The sequence below is a fragment of the Lathamus discolor genome, chromosome 2 (assembly GCF_037157495.1).
Source record: "Lathamus discolor isolate bLatDis1 chromosome 2, bLatDis1.hap1, whole genome shotgun sequence".
NCBI classification, from domain to species: domain Eukaryota; kingdom Metazoa; phylum Chordata; class Aves; order Psittaciformes; family Psittacidae; genus Lathamus; species Lathamus discolor.
The window spans coordinates 7619926-7643304 of record NC_088885.1 but is presented as its reverse complement, the minus strand read 5'-3'; the positions used below and the strand labels follow the sequence as shown (position 1 = coordinate 7643304).

Sequence of the window (23379 nt, the reverse complement as noted above, 5' to 3'; positions counted from 1 at the left end):
AGAACTGTTTCAGCACTGGATTCCCAGCCTTCTCTGTGGTTTCCCAAGTTTTCCATTTCCTTCAGCCTAGATAACAGCATAAATCAGACGGAGTTTGTGTGTTGAGTAGTTTGCTTTTGGAGGCATGTGCAATGCATAATTCTGCTACTGTGTTGGGTACCCACTCTCCACAAAGTGTTTGAAGGTACCATGCTAATACAAGTGTACAGACTCACTAGGATCAATCTGAGAGATACATAAAAGCACCCTTTATTCTTGTGTATGGCATTAAGATCTTTCTGAAATACGAAGTTTTACGGTACATTTGACCTTTAACAATGTCAGTGATGTTCTGCTAAAAGGCAGTTACTGAGGAGGAGCATCCATGTACCTAGAAACACACTCTGGCTCTTTATACTGCTGAGCAGTACAATTACCTTTAGCTAAGAAGAGGCTTCTTCAGCAGCTTCTCAGCCGAGTGTTTCTTGCTGGAGACACTAATTTCCTAGAGAGAGAGCTCCAGGAACACAGCCTTTAAATATTGATGAAAATTAGGAGCTGTGCCATTTTCTGAAAAGAGCCATGCAGAGATGACATGGCAACACAAAAACACATTAAGCATTTACTTAGAGCTCCTGCTGCTCTGCTTTAGTGTTATGTGGGGTTAGGTTAGCTCACTGCCCATGTTCAGCTGTACATACTAAGCGTGCTAGCATCACAGAATCAACCAGGTTGGAAAAGACCTGTAAGGTCATCAAATCCAACCATTCCCCAGCACTGCCAAGGCCACCACTAACCCCTGTCACTGAGGGCCTCATAGACATGGTTTGTGAACACTCCAGCGACAGTAATTCCACCACTGCCCTGCTGTATTCCCTGGGCAGCCTGTTCCAGTGCCTGACCACCCTCTCGGGGAAGAAATTGATCCTAATATCCAGTCTAAACCTCCCCTGGCGCAGCTTGAGGCTGTTTCCTCTTGTCCTATCACTTGTTACTTGGGTAAAGAGACGAGCCACCTCCTGGCTCCATCCTTCTTTCTGCCTTCAGCCCCAGTGCCAGGATGTTGTGCCAGAATGGGGGAGGCTGTTGTGCCTCCAGGGAGCCCCTGTAGCCTTCGGACACTTGGGACCAGAACCATCTCCCCCAAAATGGGAACTTCTCCCCCCTCCCCAAACACCACCCTGCCCCGGAGGTCGCGAGAAGCATCCCTCCTTGCTGTGTGGCTCTCGGAGGGATGCCCCGGTGTGCTCGCACAGGCACGCTCCCGAGCTCACACACATACACCCTCCACGGTGCGCACCCCGCGCATACATCGCGCTCCCTCCGCGGCAGCGCCGGCCGCGGGGTCCCGCCTCTCCCTCCCGCCTCGGCGCTGGGACCCCCCTCCCCGGGGTCGGGGGAGCGGCTCCCCCCGTGGGGTCCCGCCCCCCGCCGCCGCCCGGGGCTGGCCGCCGAGGCATGAAGAGGAGGCTCCGCGGCGGGGCGGCTGAGGCGGGCCCGGGCCCTGCGCGCCGGCGGACCGGCCGCCCCATGCGGGCTCCGAGCATCGCGGCCCCTCGCCGCCGGGATGGAGGCGCCGGGCTGCCTCCGGCCGCCGCTCCCCGTCCTGCTGCTGTGGGGTAAGCACCGGGGCAGGAGCATCGCTTGGGGATGGGGGGTTTTCCTCGGGGGTCCCTTGGGGAGCAGGTAATTAGGGTGGGTCCGTGGGGGGCTGCGGGGACTGCTCCCCTCCGGGGCTTTCTCTCCGCTGCGGAGAATTGCTGCTCCCTTCCGGAGCTCTCCATCCCGAGCAGAGCGGCGGGATCGTGCCGGTCAGCCGCCGGTCTAGCATCCCACCGCCAGCTGCGCCCCCTTATCCACCTTAATGGGGGGTTTGCTCAGAAACACGGCCCAGGGCACGCAGCCCCCCAGGAAAATGATCTCAGCGACTTCTATCGTTAGTCATGCTTTCCGTCCGGGATCCCAAAGCCGATGCTGGGGAGGCAGGGTTGGCCATTGGGAAAGGTTTTCTGCTGCAGGCGAGGGGTTGATTCGCGTCGGAGCGGTTGGGTTGCAAACAGGCAGTTGTAAAGTGCAGATGTCCTTAAGATCTTTCACTTAGAGTAACTCTACTGCTAGAAGAACTATCTTTTTTTTCCCCTTGTCATGTAGCTTGTTTTAGCCAGATTTAATATGTTGCAGTCAGGTCAAAAGTTGCTGGGAGAAGTCAGCTCTAATCTTTTTCATCCAGCAGTAAACCCAGAGATGCGATCAAGTCCTCGTGAGTCACAGATAGGGGAGAAGAAATTCAGGCCTTGTATGTTTAGGAGGTTTATCTAAGGATTTTATAACTTTGTTTGCTAACTTTATGCCCCTTCTAAAGTACAAAGCTGGTAAACACTGGACATCTTTCTAGGAAAGACCCACAAATACATGGATAGTTATACTGACAGTGTTCAGTAGCATCATCTTGACCTGGTCTATCTAAAGAATGGCATGTCAAATGCATACATTTTCTGATTCTCTGTGGTTTGAGGACTGCTAAAATCTGACCTTAATCACTCAGATTTATTGTTAATTTCCCAGCTGAAAAGGAATAGAAACCAACACCTGTCCTGACACATGAAAGATTTATGCAGTCTTGAACTCGAGGAACCAGGCAGGAATCTTTGCGTGTGTAGAGACATTGTGATGTTACTGTGACTTTTACAAAACAAAATTACTCACTGGAGATTTATTTTCAGAGGATGAATAGAATGAGGGACAATGTCCCTGTAGCTTTGAAAGCTACAGGAAGACATTTTTCACCAGAGACACACAGGTAAATCAATTGTGCTAGACATTTTTGGCTGTGCTGGTTGCTTTCTTAATAGAATAGCACACACAAAGATTTTAAGGATCTCTGTGAACTGATAATGTATTACTTTTGCTTGGAATTGGAAAGGATAGATAAAAATCAAGAACTAATGAAACTAGTTTAATTTGCTAGTAGAAAAGCCCTGAAAGTGATGGGAAAAATGATATGAAATCGAGGTGTTTAAATAAGAAAAGCCTTAACTGGTAGAAAAGTAAAGCTCTTCTTTCAGTAATATAAACATACTTGTAGCATTAGTTATATCAGAAGGATTTTTACTTGAATTGATCCCTTTCTCCTGATGGCTTCTTTTGATTAACCAGAAGCCTGCAACCTCTGTCATTAAGATAAAATTCTTGCCAGGATTATTCAGTGCTAGCTCTCACTGAATCCAGTGGGAAGCCTGTCTGGATGGGGATGGTGACTGTACTTTTATAACCACTGCTTTCTGCATATGCTTCTACCTGAGGCTCTTGACACGTTATCGCTGTGTAGAACCATCTGACGCATTGTCCCTCCTTAGTGAGGACTGCAAAAAAGGCAGCGTGTTTGCTTACTGGAAGCTCAGTGACCATAGGAGTTGGATTTGCTTTGTGTGTGTTTATTGGAGGGGAAAGAAGGTGTGAACTGAGGTACCTGCTCCGCAGACCACCATCATCGGTACTGTTTACCCTGTGAAGTGCTGATAACATCCAGAGCTGGAAACACCAGCTGCCTGGTGAAATCCTCTGTGCTTGGCTTAGCAGAGCTGGAGGTACTTAGAGATACCTACTTACTGCAGAATGTGAGTGCCTCACAAATTACGTGTGTACCATAATACCAGATTCTTTTATTCCACTTCTACCTATGGAAACTGAGGCAAGGAGAAACTGAAGGGCTTGACCAAGACTTTTAACAGACTAAATAGGTTATTTTACACAAGTCACTGTTTCTGCTTCTGTGTCCAGACATTTACTCCTTCATCCTTTACATGATGCTGGCATTTCAGTGGTACTATTAGTATGTGAGTCGAAAGATGCTGCCAGAGTAAAATGGGTATTTTTTTCTAGAGGAATGTTTCTCAGTATATGGATGTATACCCTGTAGAGAGAGGTGGTGTGATTTTTATCTGGAGCAGTCTACCCATGCAGATTTCAAAGACTGTCTATAGCTGTTTGCATTTCATCATCCTGTTTCACAGTGGCTAGTGAAGCTTAGCATTCTGGCCAGAGGTGAACAACTGGACAATTGGAAAGATGGGAACAGAGCCTGGCTCCAGGCTCCCATTCTCCTATTTTAAAGACCAGACCTCATCCTGCAAACAATAATGAAAAGCTGTGTGTTAAAATCTGAGTTCTGTACGGTCCTGAGCTCCCGTTGCATGGAGCACAGCGTCTGTAACTCCTGGGGAGTTTGGACTCTTAATGGAAAAAAAAACCCCAAACAAACAGGAAACAACTTTATTGGGCTAAAGTTTGAAATCTAAATCAAGTTTTTTCCATTACTTTCTTATTAATATATCATGCTGTTCTGCAGCTGCGAAGGGTGGAACAAAGAAAGGGAAAACCGTTGTAGGAGTTTTGAATTTAATAAACCCAGGTGGGTGTGCATGTAAGACAAATAAACCTTTGCAAAGCAGAACATCTGACAGACCAGAGAGTTTTAACAAAACCACTTCTCTTCCAAAATGATGCTTCTTTTTCTGAAGATGCAATTTTCAACACCAGGCGAGCAGGAAGACAGTGAGCGGACCCCATCAACATCCATCCTGAAAGGAAAGCATGGAGCATCAACCCAAACTCTGTTCCAACTTACTCCTGGATACAGACATCTTTCCCACCATCCTTCACCCTTTTTGTATCTCTTGATTCCTTTTTCGGAAAGGTGTTGGTCTTTTCCTGGGGTCTCCACCATCCAACAGAGGACAGGTTCGTCCTGTCCGCGCTCAGTTGCCTGTGGTGCCTGGAAGTGGGCTGCAGGTGGTAGCATAGAGCATAAAATGCCATCTACAGCTGCCTCCGTCCCAGCAGCCGGGGGGAATTCCACTGTGTGTTTGAAGGTAAGCCCAGATTGAAAGTGGGAAGGAGGAAAATGGGCTTTCTAAACCTGATTTACATCAGTGAGATCCATTTCTAGAAACCATTTAGCTAGTAAATTCTTGCTCTTATCACAGAATCCCGGAATGGTTTGGGTTGGAAGGGACCTTAAAGCTCATCCAGTTCCAACCCCCTGCCACAGGCAGGGACATCTTCCACTAGACCAGGTTGCTCCAAGCCCCATCCAACCTGGCCTTGAACACTGCCAGGGATGGGGCAGCCACAGCTTCTCTGGGCACCCTGTGCCAGCACCTCAGCACCCTCACAGGGAAGAACTTCTGCCTAAGAGCTCATTTCCATCTCCCCTATGTCAGTTCAAAGCCATTCCCCTTGTCCTGTCCCTACAGTCCCTTCTCCAAAGCTTCTCTCCAGGTTTCTTGTAGCCCCTTTAGGCACTGGAGCTGCTCTAAGGTCTCCCCTTAAGGAGCCTTCTCTTCTCCAGGCTGACCCAGCCCAGCTCTCTCAGCCTGGCTCCAGAGCAGAGCTGCTCCAGCCCTCGCAGCATCTCTGTGTTCTCCTGTGGACTCACTCCAACAGCTCCACATCCCTCTTGTGCTGGGAGCCCCACCTACATAGTAGTCAGGGTTTTAAACACCTTTGAGGTATGAGGGCTTAGCTTTTAGGTTCATTTTAGCCAAATCTATGAGCTAGACCATCAAAGGCTGTGAAGTGAAGCTAGAAGTCTATCCTGGGATAGACAGGTATTGCTATAGGTGCAGATACGTACAGACCACAAGGTTTTAAGGACATGGTCTTGAGCATGGCTGGGGTGGCTCAAGGTAAACTGTGCAAGGTTTTGCTAATGAAGTTGTCTTTAAAAAGTACAATACCAGCAGGTTTTGTACAGTTTGTTGTTTCAGTTGCTCTCACCTCTCCATTGGTAACAGAGATGATTTCTTGGCTTAGTGGCAAACAAAGCAAATTCCACTTTTTCTTACCAAGGAAAGAAATGCAGCAAGGGAGTCCTTTACAAAACACCGTTTGCTATCATCCATGTCTTTGCTATTGAAATTAGTGCTTGAGAGAGAGGTATGAAGAAAGCAAACTGTGTTCTCATTTAAGGCTCACAAAGAGATTAATTTTCACAAACTTAATAAAGCCTGTTTTCATTTGCACCTCTCTGTATTAGTGAAAGCTGTTGCATGAGCCATCTTACTTCAGAATAGAAGTGTACAAGTGTATTATGTTTTATGAAAGCAGCTGTGATTTTTGTTCTAAAATAAGAGTCTCTTTGTAGCCAGGCTTGCACTGAGATACACTGGGAAATATAAATGACAAAAAATGACATTATTATAATGTGACTATATATGTAGAAGGTCCTAAAAGCTGCCTGAAGGACTCTTGGGTTGTTTGGGAGGGATATGTGTAGGTATGAGGAAAGAAAAGAGTAGGAAAGGAGAATAGGAGAAAGCTTTCTTTTCCATTAGTTTCTAGGCTTCATCTCTGTTGGCTTCCTTGAAGCGAGCCCGAAAAGAGGAGACAGCTTTGTTCCTCTCTAAAGGCTTTAAAAGGAAACGAGATGGCACTGTTAGAAATGGTCTGAAAGCTAGAGAGGGTCCCAGCCTTCATCTCCAGAGCAGCTTGACATGCCCTACCATATTGGCTTGAACAAAGGGCATGTCTGCATAGCAGCTGGTGGCCTCAATTTATCCCCTGGAATACAGCATTTTGTCTGTCTGAAGCTAGGCTGATGGCCTTCTGCAAATGGAATGCCACTTGCTCCACCTGTGCTCTGAGCCAGGGAGACTCTGACCTCTGAAGAGGACAATGTGATAGGCCCTTGCACAGCACAGGGCTGGTGGAAGCACATCTTTTTCACATCTAACCAGATTAAGCTGAGTAAGCGAAGTGCTATGCAGAAGCACCACACCCTACAGTAAAGCATCTCTCTTATTGCTTTTACACTCGAATAAATGTGACTGATTTGCCATTATTTTGGAGAGTGTGATCTGGGGAAAATTTCTGTGGGCAGTGTGAGAAGAAATAGTGTCATTCACTTTGCCAGTAATGACTGTCACTTTTTATGGGAATTCAGACTTTTGGGAAGTGGCAGATTTCTTTTGCATCCCTTTGTGTGGATATTAATGCTAGAGACTCTAGCCTTTAGAAAACACCCTTGCATTTTTGCTGTCTCCAAATACACAGGTTGAGATTTGGCAGGGTGTGCAGCAATTAGTCTGTATGGCTCTCCTCCCTTCAGCAGAAATGAAAAGAGAGTTCACAGCCAGAGGGTATTGTGAAGAGATGGAGAGATACTGGGACAGAAATAGCATCTTGTAGAATCATTCAAGTGCTCATCAATAGGACACAAAGTCCAGGTTTCTTCCAAGACTTGATCTCTTTGACTTTAGTTTCGGTTTGTAGTCTTCTCTCTTGCTCACCTTCTGTGCACTGGAGAATATCTTCAGGGCTGTGAGGAAGACATCCTCCTGATGCAGTGGTGCAAAGGCCACATGGGTACTTACAGTTAGTTTGATCTGAAGGGACACTGCTGTCCCTGAGCGACCTGGACACACTGCAGCTTTGGAGTGGAGAGGGGCCCTTTGCTTAAAGGGTATCTCAGCCTTGGCATCGGGGCTGTGCTGCCTGGTAGCCACAGGGGCTGTGGAACAGCTTTTCTCTTCACGTTTGTTTTTGGCATAGTGGCTGCAAACGTGCTTCTGTGGGAAGGACTCAAGTTGAAGGAATTAATGGAGAACTATCTCCTATGGGATAGACCCCATGTTGGAGGAGGGAAAGAGTGTGAGGAAGAAGGAGCGGTAGATGCAACATGTGATGAACAACCCCATTCTCTGCCACCTTGCACCACTTGAGGAGAGGAGGTAGAGAAGTCAGGAGTGAAGTTGAGCTTACGTGAAAAGGGTGAGGTGGAGGGAACGTGTTTAAGATTTGGTTTTGTTTCTTATTACCCTGCTCTGGTTTTGATTGGCAGTAACTTAAATTAATTTCCCCAAGTCGGATCTGTTTTGCCCATGATGGTAACTAGTGAGTGATCTCTCCCTGTCCTTAACTCGTGAGCCTTTCATTATATCTTCTCTCGTCTGTGCAGCTGAGGGGCAGGGGTGATAGAGTGGCTTGGTGGGCACCTGGTGTCCAGCCAGGGTCAGCACCACACCAAATTACAAAAGAGAAGTGTTAGCTGAGTAGTCAGTCCCACAAAATACAGTAAGCTCTCATGCTGCTTGTGAATAGTGGGACATAAATCTTTCTGTGGCTGGCTTTATGCAGATGTTTATTTGTGTAACCCCCAAAAGCAGCTTTAGCTTCAGTCTCAAGTTATTGAAGGCTTTTTTATTATTTACAGGGTGAAAGCTTGAGAAAAAGCCTCTGTGAAGAAGGTTTGGATAGTAACCACAGTAGGGTGGCTGTGCAGCAGCGGACTCTAGGCTACGGATCAGCCACCCCAGAGCTCAAAAATGCGGAGATCTGAAGATCTCCTCAGTAGCCTGCTCCTCAGGGTTGGTTGTGTTCACTGGCTTCACAAATAGTGATGAATGATTTCTTCCTCATGCCCTAGCAGTTTTCTTAGCTCAGGAAAAACTATGGTATAGCATTTTCTCTACAGTGTTTACTTTCCTTTGGGTTTCCATACTTCTTAACTGGCATATTCCTAGCAGAGTCTTAGTTTTCCCATGAAAATGGAAGCACTGCTGATCTGCTGTTGCTGAAACGTGTTTTGGTCTTGGGCTGCTTGACAAAGTAAGGTCAGATACACTACCCTTTTTTAACTTTTCTTAATAAAACACTGACATGAATGAAAACCAGGACAGAGGTTATTAATTAAATTAAATTAAACTTTAATTTAAAGGTTTTACTGGCTTAATACTTTATGCATACCTTTGTTACTGTAAGTTTTTAATGGAACTCTTATTAATAAATGCCTTGTTTTCTATTCCTCAGGAGTAATTGTACTTGCACAACTTTTACAATGTTAATAAATAAGCAAGGAGGTGGCTGGTCTCTTCTCCCAAGTAACCAGTGACAGGATGAGAGGGAATGGCCTCAAGCTGTGACAGGGGAGGTTTAGAGTGGAGATTAGGAATAATTCCTTCCCCAAAGAAGCACTGGAATAGGCATTGGAACAAGTTGCCCAGGGCAGTGGTGGAGTAAGTCTCTGCAAGTGTTCACACACTGTGTAGATGAGGCCCTCAGTGACATGGGTTAGTGGTGGCCTTGGCAGTGCTTGGGAATGGTTTGACTTTGTGATCTTAAAGGACTTTGTGATCTTAAAGGTCTTTTCCAACCTGGCTGATTCTGTGATTCTAAGATAGCAGATGGTGGAAAAATAAAAAGGAGTTTAACCATGTCATTATTTCTTCTTACTCCTTTGGTGGCACCTGCTATTTGGAAAACAAAGCAACTGTGTTAGGAAACATAAAATCAACATAAAGAGAGAAAGTGCAAACTGAGCAGCACTGGGTTCTGCATGAGCAGCCAGATATGCCCTGCCTTGCTGAGGGTGATACCTGGGAATTTGTGTTCTTCTGCAGTTCAGTTCTGCTCCTCATATACACTAAGAGTAATGATTTACTCCAGGATTGGCCTAGGTAGTTTCCTATACCAGTGCCTGCTGCTGTGGAGTTTCCTGTGGGGGGATATCTATCCAGGAAAGGTTATGGTGTGCAGGGATCATGCTGCCATGCCAGACTGCCAAGGATATGTTTTCAGTGATTATTCCTTGGAGTAAGGATGCTGTTGCGAAGACACACACAGACCTACAATAAGCAGGTGCATAGCAGTATACATAGGCATGCAAAGCTCTGAGATTTTGTTAGTTTTATTGCTCTTTTGAGTTCTTCATGGCAATATGTCATTGAAAATATTCTGTGCTTGTGTAGTTGAGTATCCAGAGCTCTGGAGCACTGGCAGGTGACCTGGGCTACTGAAGCAAAACAGCCCACATTTGAATGGTCAGGCCAACTTACTATTTCATGGTAGATGCAGCATTCATTGGAGGCATGACTGCTGAAATTATGTTGATGTAATGCCTCAACACAGTATGTAACAGCATTAGGAGTCTGCAAGAGGAGTACATGCAGCATTTAGAGAAGGTGGATGTGCAAGAGGAGTACATGCAGCATTCAGAGAAGGTGGATGTGCAGGAGGAGTACATGCAGCATTCAGAGAAGGTGGATGTGCAGGGTGGGGATTTTTGTTGTCTGGTCAGAAAAGTGGAAAAAATCCCACATTTTCCCAGATCTTCTACGATGACAAGATCTTGATTTAAATGTTCTGCCTGTCAAGGGAAGAAGAAACTTTTAATGTCTTCAAGTATCCCATGGTTTTAAACACTTCCTCAGGAGGGAGTGTGTTGTGACCCTTGTCTGTGAAACCTTCACGGGTCATTTCCCTTTCCCAAGGTTATTAAAAAAGAAATGTTGCTTGACTTCTCTTTCAGGCCATCCACAGGAGCAGACTATTTGCCTCGGGGGACTGGTGTTTTACACTCATTCACAGGTGGATAGGTATAGAGTGAAGTCAGTATTGTGGTGACCTTATGTTTCCTTATTATAGGGAATTCTCATGTCACATCACATTTTCTTTTGTGTTTTCCTGTCTTTTTGACTAATGACAGGCATTTGGGTTACAATAATGAGCATCCCTTAGGTCTAATATGTGCTTCCAGGTGATTAGGTGGTACAATGACAGACCGAGGTCCTGGATGTGGATGGCCAGCTTTGGGGGCTGATGTGGACTGGGGGGGTGTGTCTCTCTTCACAATGAATTGCAGACTGTCTGCCCTGTTGCAGGGGATAGATCTGAACTGTGCTGCCTCATTTGGTGATGTTCTTTTCCCATAAATGGCACAGCAGACACATTTCACAATTATTATCTTTGGGGCAGAGAGATCATCATGTTCTTCAGTTACTTTGGTAACATTTTCTGAGAGGAGAGAGAGGTCCTGACACCACACCACTGCTGGGTCACTCTCTTCTCGGTGTGATGCTGGTTCCTACTTGTGACTGAGACAAATCTCTTACTAGTTCTGTCATCGTTTCCATACCTGGTGTAAAATTGGGACCACACCAGTGGTACCACACAAGGCTGTAATGAACCTGGAGAAGTGCAGATGTTTAGGGGGTGAAAAAAGATTTTCACTTCCTCTTGCTAGAAGCATATTTATCTGTAATCATAAATTATTAAGAGAGAGAATTTGGTTGGTTTAGAGGTTACACATCTGTGTGTCAACTAGTGTATTCCAAGACCCAGAAGACCAGGTCTCACAGGCAGAAATTAAATGAAAACAAGGAGCACAAAGCCTTTAGAAGGCCTGTAGATACATCCTAAATAACAGTGTTTTCCTGATGTCCCAGAGAACAGTCACAGAAGTGAATTCAGTCAATAAGGATTTGTTAGGCAAGCTGTTCTGCTTGTCTCTGCTAGCTGTAGGCTGTAGCACCTCCTGAGGAGTGTTAGTCCTCTGAGACTCTCTTCCAGCCCCCTTAAGTCGTATTGTGGTCCCTGTATTGTTGCTGGGTGTCATCTTTAAACAGTTTCTAATGCCACAGATTTCTTTCTACTCTAGAAACAAATGTACTCCTCTTAGTCTTCTTCAATTTTACTGTAAGGATGGATCTCAAGATTTCTGTCAAGGATCACATTTGTCCGTAGCACCCTTCTAAAAGAGTGTGAAGATGGTCTACTTCAAGCACTTGGTTCTGAGGTTAGAATATTCAGTTCATCCACGTTCTGAAAGTCAGTGGCAGTAAAAAAAAATTAAGGATTTATATTTCAGTTACACAGTGCTTCATCAAAAGCATAATGGGACAGAAAAGAAGGGGAGAAAACATTATGTGACATTTCAGGTTGAGTCACAGGACTCCCATTACAATACAGATCTTTTTGTTCAGTCAGTTGCTAAATAATCCCCTCCCTAAGTCTGTTGTTGAAGCGGCATGGTTTATTTAAATAGTTATTTAGTAAATAAATATTAATAAGAAAAATATTTAATGAAAAGTACTGGTTAGATATATATTGAAATAAATCATACTGCTTTCAAACAAAGTAGTAGAAAACTCATCCAACACCTCTGGAAGCAGCCATAGGCTGTTCAGAAATTGAGCAGCATTATTTATACGCTGCCAGCAGTGATTTAAGAACTCCACCAAGGAATGTAAAAGGCAATAATTTGTATTCCTGCTCTGAAAAATTCCCAGCTGAAGTATGAGTTCAGAGTAATTGTCACATTTCTTTGCAGTCGCTGGAAAGCTGGGCAACTCTGAGCCAAAATGAGCCTGAACAGCCAGTGTCCTCAGTAATGTTCCCTGCTGATTTGCAGTGATGAAACGAAAAAGCTTAAATTGCCTTCCTGCTTTTCTTGCTCTGCAGGAAGAAGACTCTGACGTCCAAAATTGTTAACTGTCTGAAATTACCTTGCCAATTCAAAAGCAATAATGTAATGCCTCAAACTGTGATAAAGTATAGCATTGAACTGCACTTTTAGTTTTGAATATTACATTTACATGGCTAATACATGTCTTCCATGAAGTTGACAAAGGGAAAAAAATGTATTAAAGAGGATTTAGCATCAAAGCAGGGGATGGTGCAAAGCTGACTTCTATGTTACCTTTTATCTTAGCTCTCTAGATAACTTCTTGGGCATAGTGACAGATCAATGCACCCTGCCAACAGGTTTACTTGCTCCTGCCTCTCCACATGCTGAGGCATGGGTTTTTTTGGGTCAATTCTGAATGCAAGTGTAACACTTCTTTCAAGTACTATATTTATTGCAAGCTTCTGTTTATTCTTGGCATCCTTCCTTTGTGTTGGGTTCCTGTCATTGCCTGGCTCCGTGAACTTCAGTTGCCTCATTTCCTTGGCTGCTTTCACACTATGTGATGATGTTCTTGTGTCCTGTTCCTGTTCCTCTCCTTCCCCATCCCGCTCCTCTTATAAAGTGTCAAAGGGACAGTTAGTAGCTGAGAACAAAAGATGACCTTCTGAGCCATATATACTGTAGCAAGGGTTATTTAAAGATTGGCAGGTGGGACTTCAGTTTTTGTACCAATAGCATTTTTTTCCTTTCTGTACTTTTATAACAACCTCTAGACTTGGAATCACTCATGATAACTTTCTCTCTCAGGGTGGCCACCTGAGAAGCTGTGTTTCATTTTCCCCATACACACAGGCATACATTTCACTGTATAGTAAATAGAGTTATCCATCTGGACCAGTTTTTGCATCATGTTTGTAAGCCTAGGTGGAAGGCTGCACTTTGCTGACCACTTGCTGCCTTACTGTCAGGACTCCCAGTGCATTAACAGCACCCTCAACAGCCCCAGCGAGTTCCCCTCTGCCTGCTGCCTGAGTCTCCCACTGTGCCCTGAGCTACACCATAAGTGCTCCTGGCTTACTGGCTATTTTCCTGCATGTGCTCTGGACCTATGTATTGGGTGACCTCATAGAGTCATAGAACAGTTAGGGTTGGAAAGGATCTTAAAGGATCATCCAGTTCCAACCTTCCTGCCATGGGCAGGGACACCTCACACTAAACCATGTCATCCAAGACTCCATCCAACCTGGCCTCTGGGCCTATCTGCTGCTGCTGCTGCACTCTCTGATTCATCCCCGGCCACACTGGAGCTGCCAATAGAGCCAGTTTCCCACCTGTGGCTCTGCCCATCTTGGGGGATGGTGCTGGGGTCACCCCAGCTTGTCAACAGTCATCATCAATTCTTTTTCCCTTGAATGCGTTTCAGACATTTTCATAACCGAAGTTTATGCTTTGCCAATCTGTATACTAATTTCATGCTAAATTATCACTTTGTTATCTCTGTTGGGGACTTAGCATCCTGGTGTGATTAAGCTGGAATGAGAATTGGGCTCAGAGAAGCAGTTTATAATTTAATAAATAGCCCAGAGCTGCAGTTTGTGGGGGTATAAACTAGGCCTGTAAGGGCAGGAAGGATGAAGGCTGCAGCAGGGGGAGGACCAGCCAGCTCCCTGTGGCACAAGGTATCTTGTGTGGCTGCTGAGAAGTACATGGCTTCAAGCTTCAACAGCCCTACTGGAAACTCTCTGTGTTAAGACTTCTCCCAGTTGCAAGCAGTGGCACTGTGGGTGTTAAGTCCAATCTGTTTCAGTACCTCAGTTACCATGTCTGGTAAATCAGCCTATGTCAATCTGCTCCTCAGCAGGTTGACATGTTCAAAACTCAATCAGTGTTATTTCATACTAGCTAAAGATGAGTACCTTTTCTCACAACAGCTGGTGTAGCAAACCTTGGCTTTAAGCTGAAAGGACAGAAATGGTCTAAGTTCTTTTGCCTGTTTCTCTTACTGTAGGGACTGGTTTCTGCATGCCCAGCTCATATGCTTACTTGGTCCACCTCTGCCCCTCCTGCCAGCACTGTGATTGAGTTGGTGATACAAAACTGAGTGCCCTAACATGATATAAAATTGGAAGAGAGAGATGTACCTTGATGTGCCTTTAAGCAATGCTTACCAATGTTATTTGTCTGAAGAAAGGCATAGAGATTACGCAGGGGAAAAGGTGGGTTTGATGAAATACCTTTGAAGAAACTGTTTTGTCTTAGTCTTATTCAAAGCAGACTTTTGTGGGCTTTCCCATCAAGCTTCAGGGTTGCTTAGCCTCTTCAGATTCTGCTGTGTCTTGGCCGCATACATGTTACTTGCCCCCTTGAAGGGCTTTTAGAGAACTCTTTGGAAAGCAGCCATGTGATGCTTGTGTTAGCTCATCTTTTCCTTCTGTATTTATAAAAATCCTAGTGAAATGAGGCTCTTGAGCTTGTAAATGTCAGGAAGATAGGTAATAAAGAACCCCTAGCTACTTGTAATCATTGTTTTTCTGATGCAATAGGATGCACTTGACATTGTGTCAGAGCATAGGTGGAGTTGTTTCCATGGAAGTCTGTTATGCATTAGATACCCCAAAGTCTTTGTGCATTCATGCCAGAGAATGTGTAATGGTATAACTTGGGGTTTACATAAAAGATTAGCGAATTTAACGTGATCTTTAATGCCACCCACACAACAGGTAAATTCATGTTACAGTTAAATACCTGATGAAACATTGGTACACTTCTGTAAGATGGATTTGTTCAATGTTTAAAATCAGATTTATAAAAGAAATGTGGATAAAGAGATGTGATCAATATGACAAAATGATACTAATAGAGTATTAATCTTTCTCCTGTGCTTCCAACAAATCAGAGGTGCAGAACTGCAGAGCAGCAGTTGCCATTTCAAACTGTGGTTTCACCTACTTTCATGAACTATATGTTAGAGCAGTTTTTGCACACTATCAATAAAGCTTCAATATTGGCATCAGTAAAGCTATCAATAAAACCTCGGGCTCGGCAGAGAGGCGGGTGTTTGCTTAATGCATAACTTCCATATGGAGATCTGATGTCCTGACACATAGTTAAAGATTAGATGATTGCAATTGGCAGGATTGTCTTTAGAAAGAGGTATAGAAGTAGGGTCTTGATAGTAGATTTAACTCGAGGCCATTATATGTTCTTTTGTTGTAATTGCTGGTGAAGAACTGCATACAGGGGTTAGGTAAAACAAGAATTATTTGATATATGTATTCTGAGAAAGTCTTGGAGCTGCTCAAAAACCTTCTTATCCTGTCAGCCAGTGCAGCAGGCTCAAGAAGTGATCAGGCAAAGGCAAATGTTCTGACATCTCCCTCATAAACAAGGTTTTCAGAATTATCCTTACAAAGTGTTTGGAGAAACGTGGAGTAGGAAGAGCACACAGCAATTCAGAGGCTGCTTCAAATCCAAAGACTTCCAGTGCTAATTTTAAGCGTCAAGAGAGAACACCAGGGAATAATAACAGTATAGCAGAAAAACAACCATTTAGAAATATTTATCCATTTTAGAGGAAAACAGAAGTTTATGTACCAGAAAAATTGTAGGACATTTACCCTCTCATGTATCCCAATAGTGAATTTACATGGTGCTGTGAATCCTATTCTGAATTCCCTTTTTCATGCCAGAAGAATGCCTGTTTACAAAAGGAGGGTAGAGAGTGAATAATGAGAGGGTGCAGTGAAGGTCTAGAACCAGTTTTTTTTTTCATATACAAGAAGGTTATTAGTAAAAACTTGTTTTTTTTTCTTGGCTTTCTTATTTTCTATCACTTTATCCTATTTTGTTTTTCTTTCCATAGGCTCTTCAAACTGATTTTTCCCCATCTTTCTTTCAATGATGCTTTCCTTCACCTCTTGCTGTGGCTTCATGCTGGTTGGCCCCTTCACATCTAATTCCACTAATGCTAGGGGCAATCATACATGCTGCTACAGTGTATGGAGAAAATAAAAGTTAAAGGCCATTGTTGTAGTTCATTATTAACAGGATTTAACCTGTAGTCAACTGGCACAGTTAAACTGAACCTCCTTTTTTCTCCTTTAGATGTTGGTTCAGGTAGGAGTGTGTAGCAACTGTTTATTTTGGGGTCATGGGAGCATCTTCCAATGCTGTGACCCACTTTACTTCCTCTGTGTATCTTCTAATGAGATGTGATGGCATCAACCTCTCAAGAAATAAGTTGAACTTGCCCCTTAAAATATCTGATGGAAGAGTCTGTGTAAACTATCTGTGTGAACTATCTGGCCAACAAGCTGTAGTCTCCTGATTAAATCTTTGTTACGAGTTGAATACCTGGGAGTAAAGAAACAAAGAGAGGTGGGCATGATAGCACGTGGTGGTCTGCATTTTTGTTTCACCCTTCTCTGAAGGTATGTGGACTTTCTCGGTTGAGGACAGGTGCAAAATATCCTGTGTTACTTTGTCATGAGCAGATCAGAAAATGCAAAAAGCATGTTTTCATGTGAGCAGGGGGATCTCTGAGCACAAACCCGAGAGCCTTTACAGTACTTGGTTTATCACAGCTTCCCTGCCTGACACTGGGGTAGTCACTCAGCCTCTTTTCTGTAAAACATGGACTTGTTTTCTCTTACCGATTCTCTCTTATTGTAATTGCTGGTTTATTTGCCTCTCCATGGTCTCATGAGGATTACTACAGCAATAACTGTGAAGGATCTAGAGATTAGTGACTGGAATTGATAGAAAATTTGAGGTGCAGGCTGTGGTCCTCCAGGGGAGCATCTACGGCACCTATGTGCATCTAGACCCCTTTCCTCAGAATCAGTGGGTTTGGCTTCCTCAGAAATTGGGTGCTTTTAATTTGATCTTCAGTATTCTGCAGTTGATCAGTCACATTTTTCAAGTGAGGATAAAGAGACTCAAGTATATTTACTGGTATTACACCTGGCATTACAGTCTGGAAAGAGCAGTGCTTTATTTGTGAAAGAGATACAGCTGCCAGAGTGTGTAATGGCGTTTCAGCTCTGTGTGTTGGATGCAACTCAGTTTTCGGATACTTGGATTCCTGCTTTTTACAGTTTCAGTACATTCTGTCTCATTAGTAACCGAGACAGAAATTAATGCTTGTCTGGAAGAAAAATACGTTCCTTGGAAGGGTCTAAATTCTCCTCAGATGTATGTACACAATTTGCAGTTAACTCAGTCGAGAGCTTGGCATATCACAGTGACTGTACAGGCTAGATCAATATGATTTGAACTAATATTCTGCTATGTATATAGCTTGATTCATTCTACTGGAGTGACATGTAGAGTATAAACAAGAAGCAGGGGGCACCCATGTGTGTGAAATTACTCATTTAGTTTCTGATGCATACTATATACTTAATACTATAAAGATTTGTCAGCAATTTTTCTTCTTTTCAGTGGGATATCAAAAACAATTGAAGCCATATCCCTTTTAGGTCTATCTGTAAAATCCTAAGTGTGGCTGGAGCTGTGCAAACACAGTGGGCTTCTGTTCATTTAATCCATTTGAATGTACTGCAGGTTGCTAATCAGAAGCCGCCTTCTGTTGGCATAGTCTGTGTTTCCATTTGGATGCTCTTCTGACATACCTATTAAAGTAACATCTGTGTGAGAAGCTTATGTGTTTTGACTGTAATGGTTTTCAAAATGTATGATTTCACTGTGCAAAAGGTGGAGACCATGAAAAACAGCATTACATTTCTCAACAAATATAGTACACACTTATTTATGATTCTGTGCTTGCTTGATTTTAATAGCAAAAGGGTTTGGGATTTTTTGCTTTACACTTTAGAATGTGCAGTTCATCTCCATTTTGAGCAAATGTGTTATTTCTCCAAATTTTCATGCTCAAGAAGCTTAAAGTAAAATTTTCCCTGTCCCTAATTCTTAACATTGGAATCTATAGGAAAGAGTGGTGTGGATAGATCCATGCATCTGCATGACTCAGGCATTTAAAGGATAGGTAAAAAGGAATTTAAAAGCATCATGTTCTCTAAATGTTATTTTTTCCATTCAGACTCACTTTTTGATAAAACTGAAACTAATGATCAAATGAATACTTGAGTATTCTCTTGAAGCTTAAATTATGCTCAGGTTTGCTTGTATCTGTACTGTTTTTGACGTAACAGCATGGAGGTAGCTAACTCATCTCTCTTTTTCCCCCTCCCTCTAGTTAATGGTCTGATGACGCTTGGATTCGCAGGTGAGCTTTGCTTTTAAACTTCAAACTTCTCTTTCTGTTTTATTGATGGCAGCTGTCTGAGAAGCACTTTCATCCTGTCTCATTTCAGTTAGTCAACTGGTCATCTCCATCAGCTGTATGAACAGAAAGTTCTGTAGTGTTTTGTAAAGGTCAGTCTCAAGAGTCATGGTAAACCAGTAGAATTATTCTTAATTTTAAATCCCTTTGGCCAGGGATTTAGACAGAAACTCTTGCATCATCAGATTGTTTTTGTCAAATGACTCTATCAGAGTTTTTTCTATAACCCGGCAAAATACTGAAGTTCTAAAGAAAGCTAACCAAAAAATACCAAGGCCATGGAAAATCCATTTAAACACCCTGCTGGGAAGGAGATGGAGTAAATTGTTAGTGCACATGATGTAATGGAGGAGACACTCGTATTCTGTTGGATTTATAGAGTTATAAATCAAATGATAGCTGGTTGGTTAGAATAGTCTGCCAGGGAAGGCAGCTTTGCTTAACTTTTGACAAAGCATCAATGCAGGATTCAAGTTGCCAGCTATGCAACTTTCATATCTGGGTTTGAATTCTGCCCAGCTTTAGTATTCATCTGCAGATCTAGCAGTGGAACATAAAACATAGCTGCTGCAGCCACCAGATGCATGGGCAGGAGCACTTAAATAGGCAGGGCCCACGCTACCATGTTAACTTCCCAAGGACAGAGTTATTATGCTGCCCCTGTTTCATAACTTTCACCATTTCTATCACTGCTGATTAATTGATTTTTTCCTGACATGGATGAAGGCTTAGCATCAGCTTTATGAGCTCTGTCAGTCAGACATGACAAAGGAGGTAGGGTTGGGTCCCAGTGAGTCGGCCGTATACCCGGAGAGGTTTGTGGTCTGTATGAAATAGCAGGCTTAGGGTCTCAGTTGTTGATCTGCTGCTTTTGGAAAGTATGTGAAAGTGAAGTATTTCTTTGGTCAGATGTGACAGCTGTGTCTCCTTTGGCACATGGCATCACTGAATCAGTGACTTCCCCAGCTAAGATGTTGGCTGTGATAGTTTGAGTTGCAAGGTACTCCTGCCCAGGCTCCAGAGCCCTCTCCCTGGGTGAGGCACTTAATGTGCACTCCAGCCTGTCTTCCAATCACATGGCCCATTTTGAATGAAGATGTTCAAGTTTCTGACTAATGGCTGGGTCATGATATGAAGCCTGAAACCAGTCATCTTGGCTTAGGTTTTTTGGACTGAACGGTAAGGAACACAGTGCCCTGTTGAGAGTGGGGGCTGTGCCTGACTTCTCAAGTGAAGACTTGCACGCCTTCAACCTACTTCACCTGGCAGTGTGTTTGCCTGTCACCGCACATAATTGGAACCATTGGCTCTTTTCAGCAATGATGGGATCCTGCTTTCAAAGTAACTAATAGAAGGAAAAGAAATACCTCCTCTCCCTGGTATAAATAGGGTCTCAGTGAAAAATGTAGTTCAAGGAGAAAAAGGTGCAAGATACGATTCTACTTAGACTTCTTTTTCCAATGATTAAAAAGGATGAAGTAGTCTGTTCTTGGCTTTATTCATATAAAAGCTGTTCCTCCAGAGTTCTCAGGAGGGTTGTTTGACACATGAGGACCTGTTAGAATTGCAGTTTTGTTCAGGTAAATCCTTTTCTCTGATTTGTGCTGCTCTAAAAAGAAGTAATCACACTGAGGTTTTTCTGACTAATTTAATTTAGGCATTTATATTAAATAAGTTGACATACGTATACTTTCGGATAATTTTAATGTTCTACAAAATGTATGCTTTTTGTATATAGAAGAATACTCAAACTAGTGGCATTTATAAAGGTAAAGCAAGACAATCAAAACAAAATGTTTCAACCTTATCAAAATCAAAAGCTTTAGTTAGTCTGAAGAGATTTTTTTGCAGAATTTTAAGTTTATAAGAAATACCAAAATACAGTCTTTATATTCCAATGCAGACAGGGGCTGCATGAGAAAAACTTCTGACTTTGGCTCTAAATATTGTGGAATTGCCACTTCAGGTTGCAAAATATACAGGTTTGCTGAAGTCAGGGTTAATTCTTTCTTTGTTGGTAGCTGTATACTGCAACATTAACATCTCATAATGGTAGATAATTCTTTTAGTGGATATACTAAAGGAAAAGCTAAACTGTGGCTGTGGAATTCAAGCCCTTTAGCTGGTAAGACACACAAGTGTTTTTGATGTTGAAGTACATTTACAGCCATACAGTTAGTTGAATGGGATGCATCTGTGTGAGCTTGAGAAGTGCTTTCTACACTGAAGTATATGGTCAGTGACTCCAGTTAGCTTTTAACTAAAAATGCAAATAGGCATTTCTATGTGTTAGTTTGTAAGTCAGTATAGTATAAGTAGTATTACTAGATAGTAAGGTTAGAAAACTGAATAGGTAGGTTCCTCTATGTTAGGTCTAAAAGATGATACTGTATATGGTAACCTATAGTATTTCATACTAAGTTATGTTTTTAATTAATTTATGTAAAGGTGTATTTTATCTATTTTCTAAAATTATCTGGAAAGTTAACTGATAGGTTTACAACAATGTAACTTGTGAGTGATATGTTTGTGTTGTTTCTGTTTCAGTGATGATATTTAAGGTGCTTTCTCATTTTACCTAGGTGCTCGTCAACAGACTAATCTCTGCAATGAATCTCTCATGTTAGAAAAGTTGCCTGCCTGTGGAAAATCCTTTGAAGAGATGATGAAGAAAGTGGACTCTAAAAAATGGTGCAACCTGACAGAATTTATCATGTAAGAGCTAGTTTTGGTTTTAATAGTTCTCACCTGATAATGCTATTTGTCTTTTAAAGAAAGGATCACGTCAGAGACCACGAACACTGTAATGTCTACATCCATAATGCATATAAAGTGTTTGTGTTCCAGATAAACTGAAATCCTTCTGTATTTGGTTGCCTATTGCAGAGGGCTAAGCTGTAGCGCTTAAGTCCCTGCAGTATGGCCCCATGCACGCAGAAAGGCCCAACTCTTAACTCAAAGAGTGCACAAAATTGACCACTTAAATGAGAACCACCCAGTGGTCTAATGTAATACTAGCTGCTATTGCTTTTACCTCAGACAGTTGTGTTTGTATTTAATCTATATCTCTGTACACTTTAGACAAATGTTACTTGAGTAATATGTTTTTTTCTATAAAGCTGCACAGTTAAAACTCTGCTCTGCAGGGAACTCAGTGGGCTTGTGGAATTGGTGGTGGTTTTGACTTCGTGGAGCCTTTGCTTCTTCAGAGCATGTCTGCTCATGCATAATGCTTGGTTTTCGGAAGTGCTGAGTATCCTAAACACCCCCTGAAATCAGAGGGAACTGCAGGCGTTCAGCACTTCAGCGGATGAGACTCAAGTGAATAAGTGTGCTACAAGCCAGCCTGAAGCAGAGCATCTTCCTGGCTTTGAAACTGCTCTGTAATGGTTTAGGGGATGCTCCTGAGGCAGGGTAGCCATAAACTAGCTGTCACGAGATCTGTCACAGTGTCAAATAGCCCCAGACATCTTCTTGTCTCATATGACCATTGGTCTTGTTTCCTATGTAGTATCACCTCAGGTGAATGCAAAGTTTTGCAGCCACCTTATGCAAGATTTTAACTAGCGGATGACCAATAGACACGATAGATAACAAAATGCTGGACTGCTGTGCTACGTTGCAGCAGTTCTCCATGTTTCTCATACCACTGACATCTGTATTGACATGTCCTACCCATTTCATTAATCTGACAGCATATTAACAACTTAGATACTATTCCTTCTTAGCACTTTTATTTGCACACTCTAGATGACATTACAACCTTGCAACCTTCTACAAGGTAAGTTCTTAAAACTCGTGGCACTGGAGTGAAAGATGCACTCATGCAGCTCTCTCCTACTGTGGGGAAGAGCAAAAGGAGGTAAAGTCTTCTTTATCCAGCTTCCAGAAACTGCCTTCAAATCTGACAGAGAGATGTGCTTATGCAAAGGAAAAGAAAATCCTTGCAATGCAGCTACTGCTGAAGTTATTAACAAGTATGTGTACAGTATGTGGTAATGATTTTAACTTTGAAACTCCTCTAGATACAAGTTGTTCTACTTGTTTTGCAGGAAGAACTGTAATTTTGCTCCATTTGATTTTCATTACAGTTATATTATAATAACAAAACAGAGTTTGTGTTCATATTGATGTGTCCTCAACTAATAGGACTATTTACAGCAGAGAAAGGAATGGGGGAGTGAAAATACATTCCAGGAGTGAAAATGTTAGAATCTGCCTTTGCTAATGCAGATGAAGAAAAGAGGCAGCTTTTCACAAGCTTTACACTAAAATTTCTTCAAGAGTTCAAACATTTTGGCACAAGATTTGTCCAAAGTTTGGAGGTGACTGAAGTCTCTTGAGTTCCCCTGATTTTCAATGAGAGTTAAGAATCTGCCTTGCTTTTATCTTTTCCGATTGCACTTCCCCTTTGGTGTCATTTTCATTCCCTGTACAAGAAAATGCCTGCCTATCTGTGAAGATTGGGGTGTCTGAAGAAATGGGTCAGTCTGAGGCTTTGTTCATTTTTCCCCATATGCAGTACCAGAAGAATTCCAGCCTCTTTCAAAAGAAAAATCCTTTACATTTTTACATTATACATGTTAAAAAAACTTTTTTCTATCACTTACATTGCAAGATCAAGCTTAGGAGAGAGTAAAGGGATGAGTTTGCTTTGGAATTTATTTCAAGTATTAATCAAGCATTATCAGTGTGATTGCAAACTTATCTTAAGGGTTCACTGCACTGAAAAAACAGCACATTTACATCTACCTTTAAGAATTTTACTCTTTTGAGAACAGGCAATGTGATTTGATGTCATGCTTTATATAAGAAGAATGCAGAGTAATTTCTTCCTGCTCATAGGAAGAACCTGATAGATGGGCCTGAAACACTTCTTTATTTGAAGTATTCTGACAAATCAGGAGAAAAA

The 23379-nt window shown here is 42.7% G+C and overlaps 1 protein-coding gene across 3 annotated transcripts in view; it reads left to right on the top strand.

Annotated features, from left to right (window-relative positions):
* Positions 1-23379, top strand: part of RAMP3 (receptor activity modifying protein 3) — a 73054-nt gene that overhangs the window by 24336 nt on the left and 25339 nt on the right. Inside the window, exons 1-3 of one of the 3 annotated variants that reach the window (XM_065665632.1) lie at positions 1260-1598; positions 18381-18410; positions 21050-21182. In XM_065665632.1, the coding sequence (XP_065521704.1) occupies positions 1547-1598; positions 18381-18410; positions 21050-21182 (215 nt within the window). In that variant the 5' untranslated portion in view covers positions 1260-1546. Of the gene's footprint in view, positions 1-1259; positions 1599-14336; positions 14380-18380; positions 18411-21049; positions 21183-23379 lie in introns of those variants that run through there. The other 2 variants (XM_065665633.1, XM_065665634.1) reach the window with 2 other exon arrangements.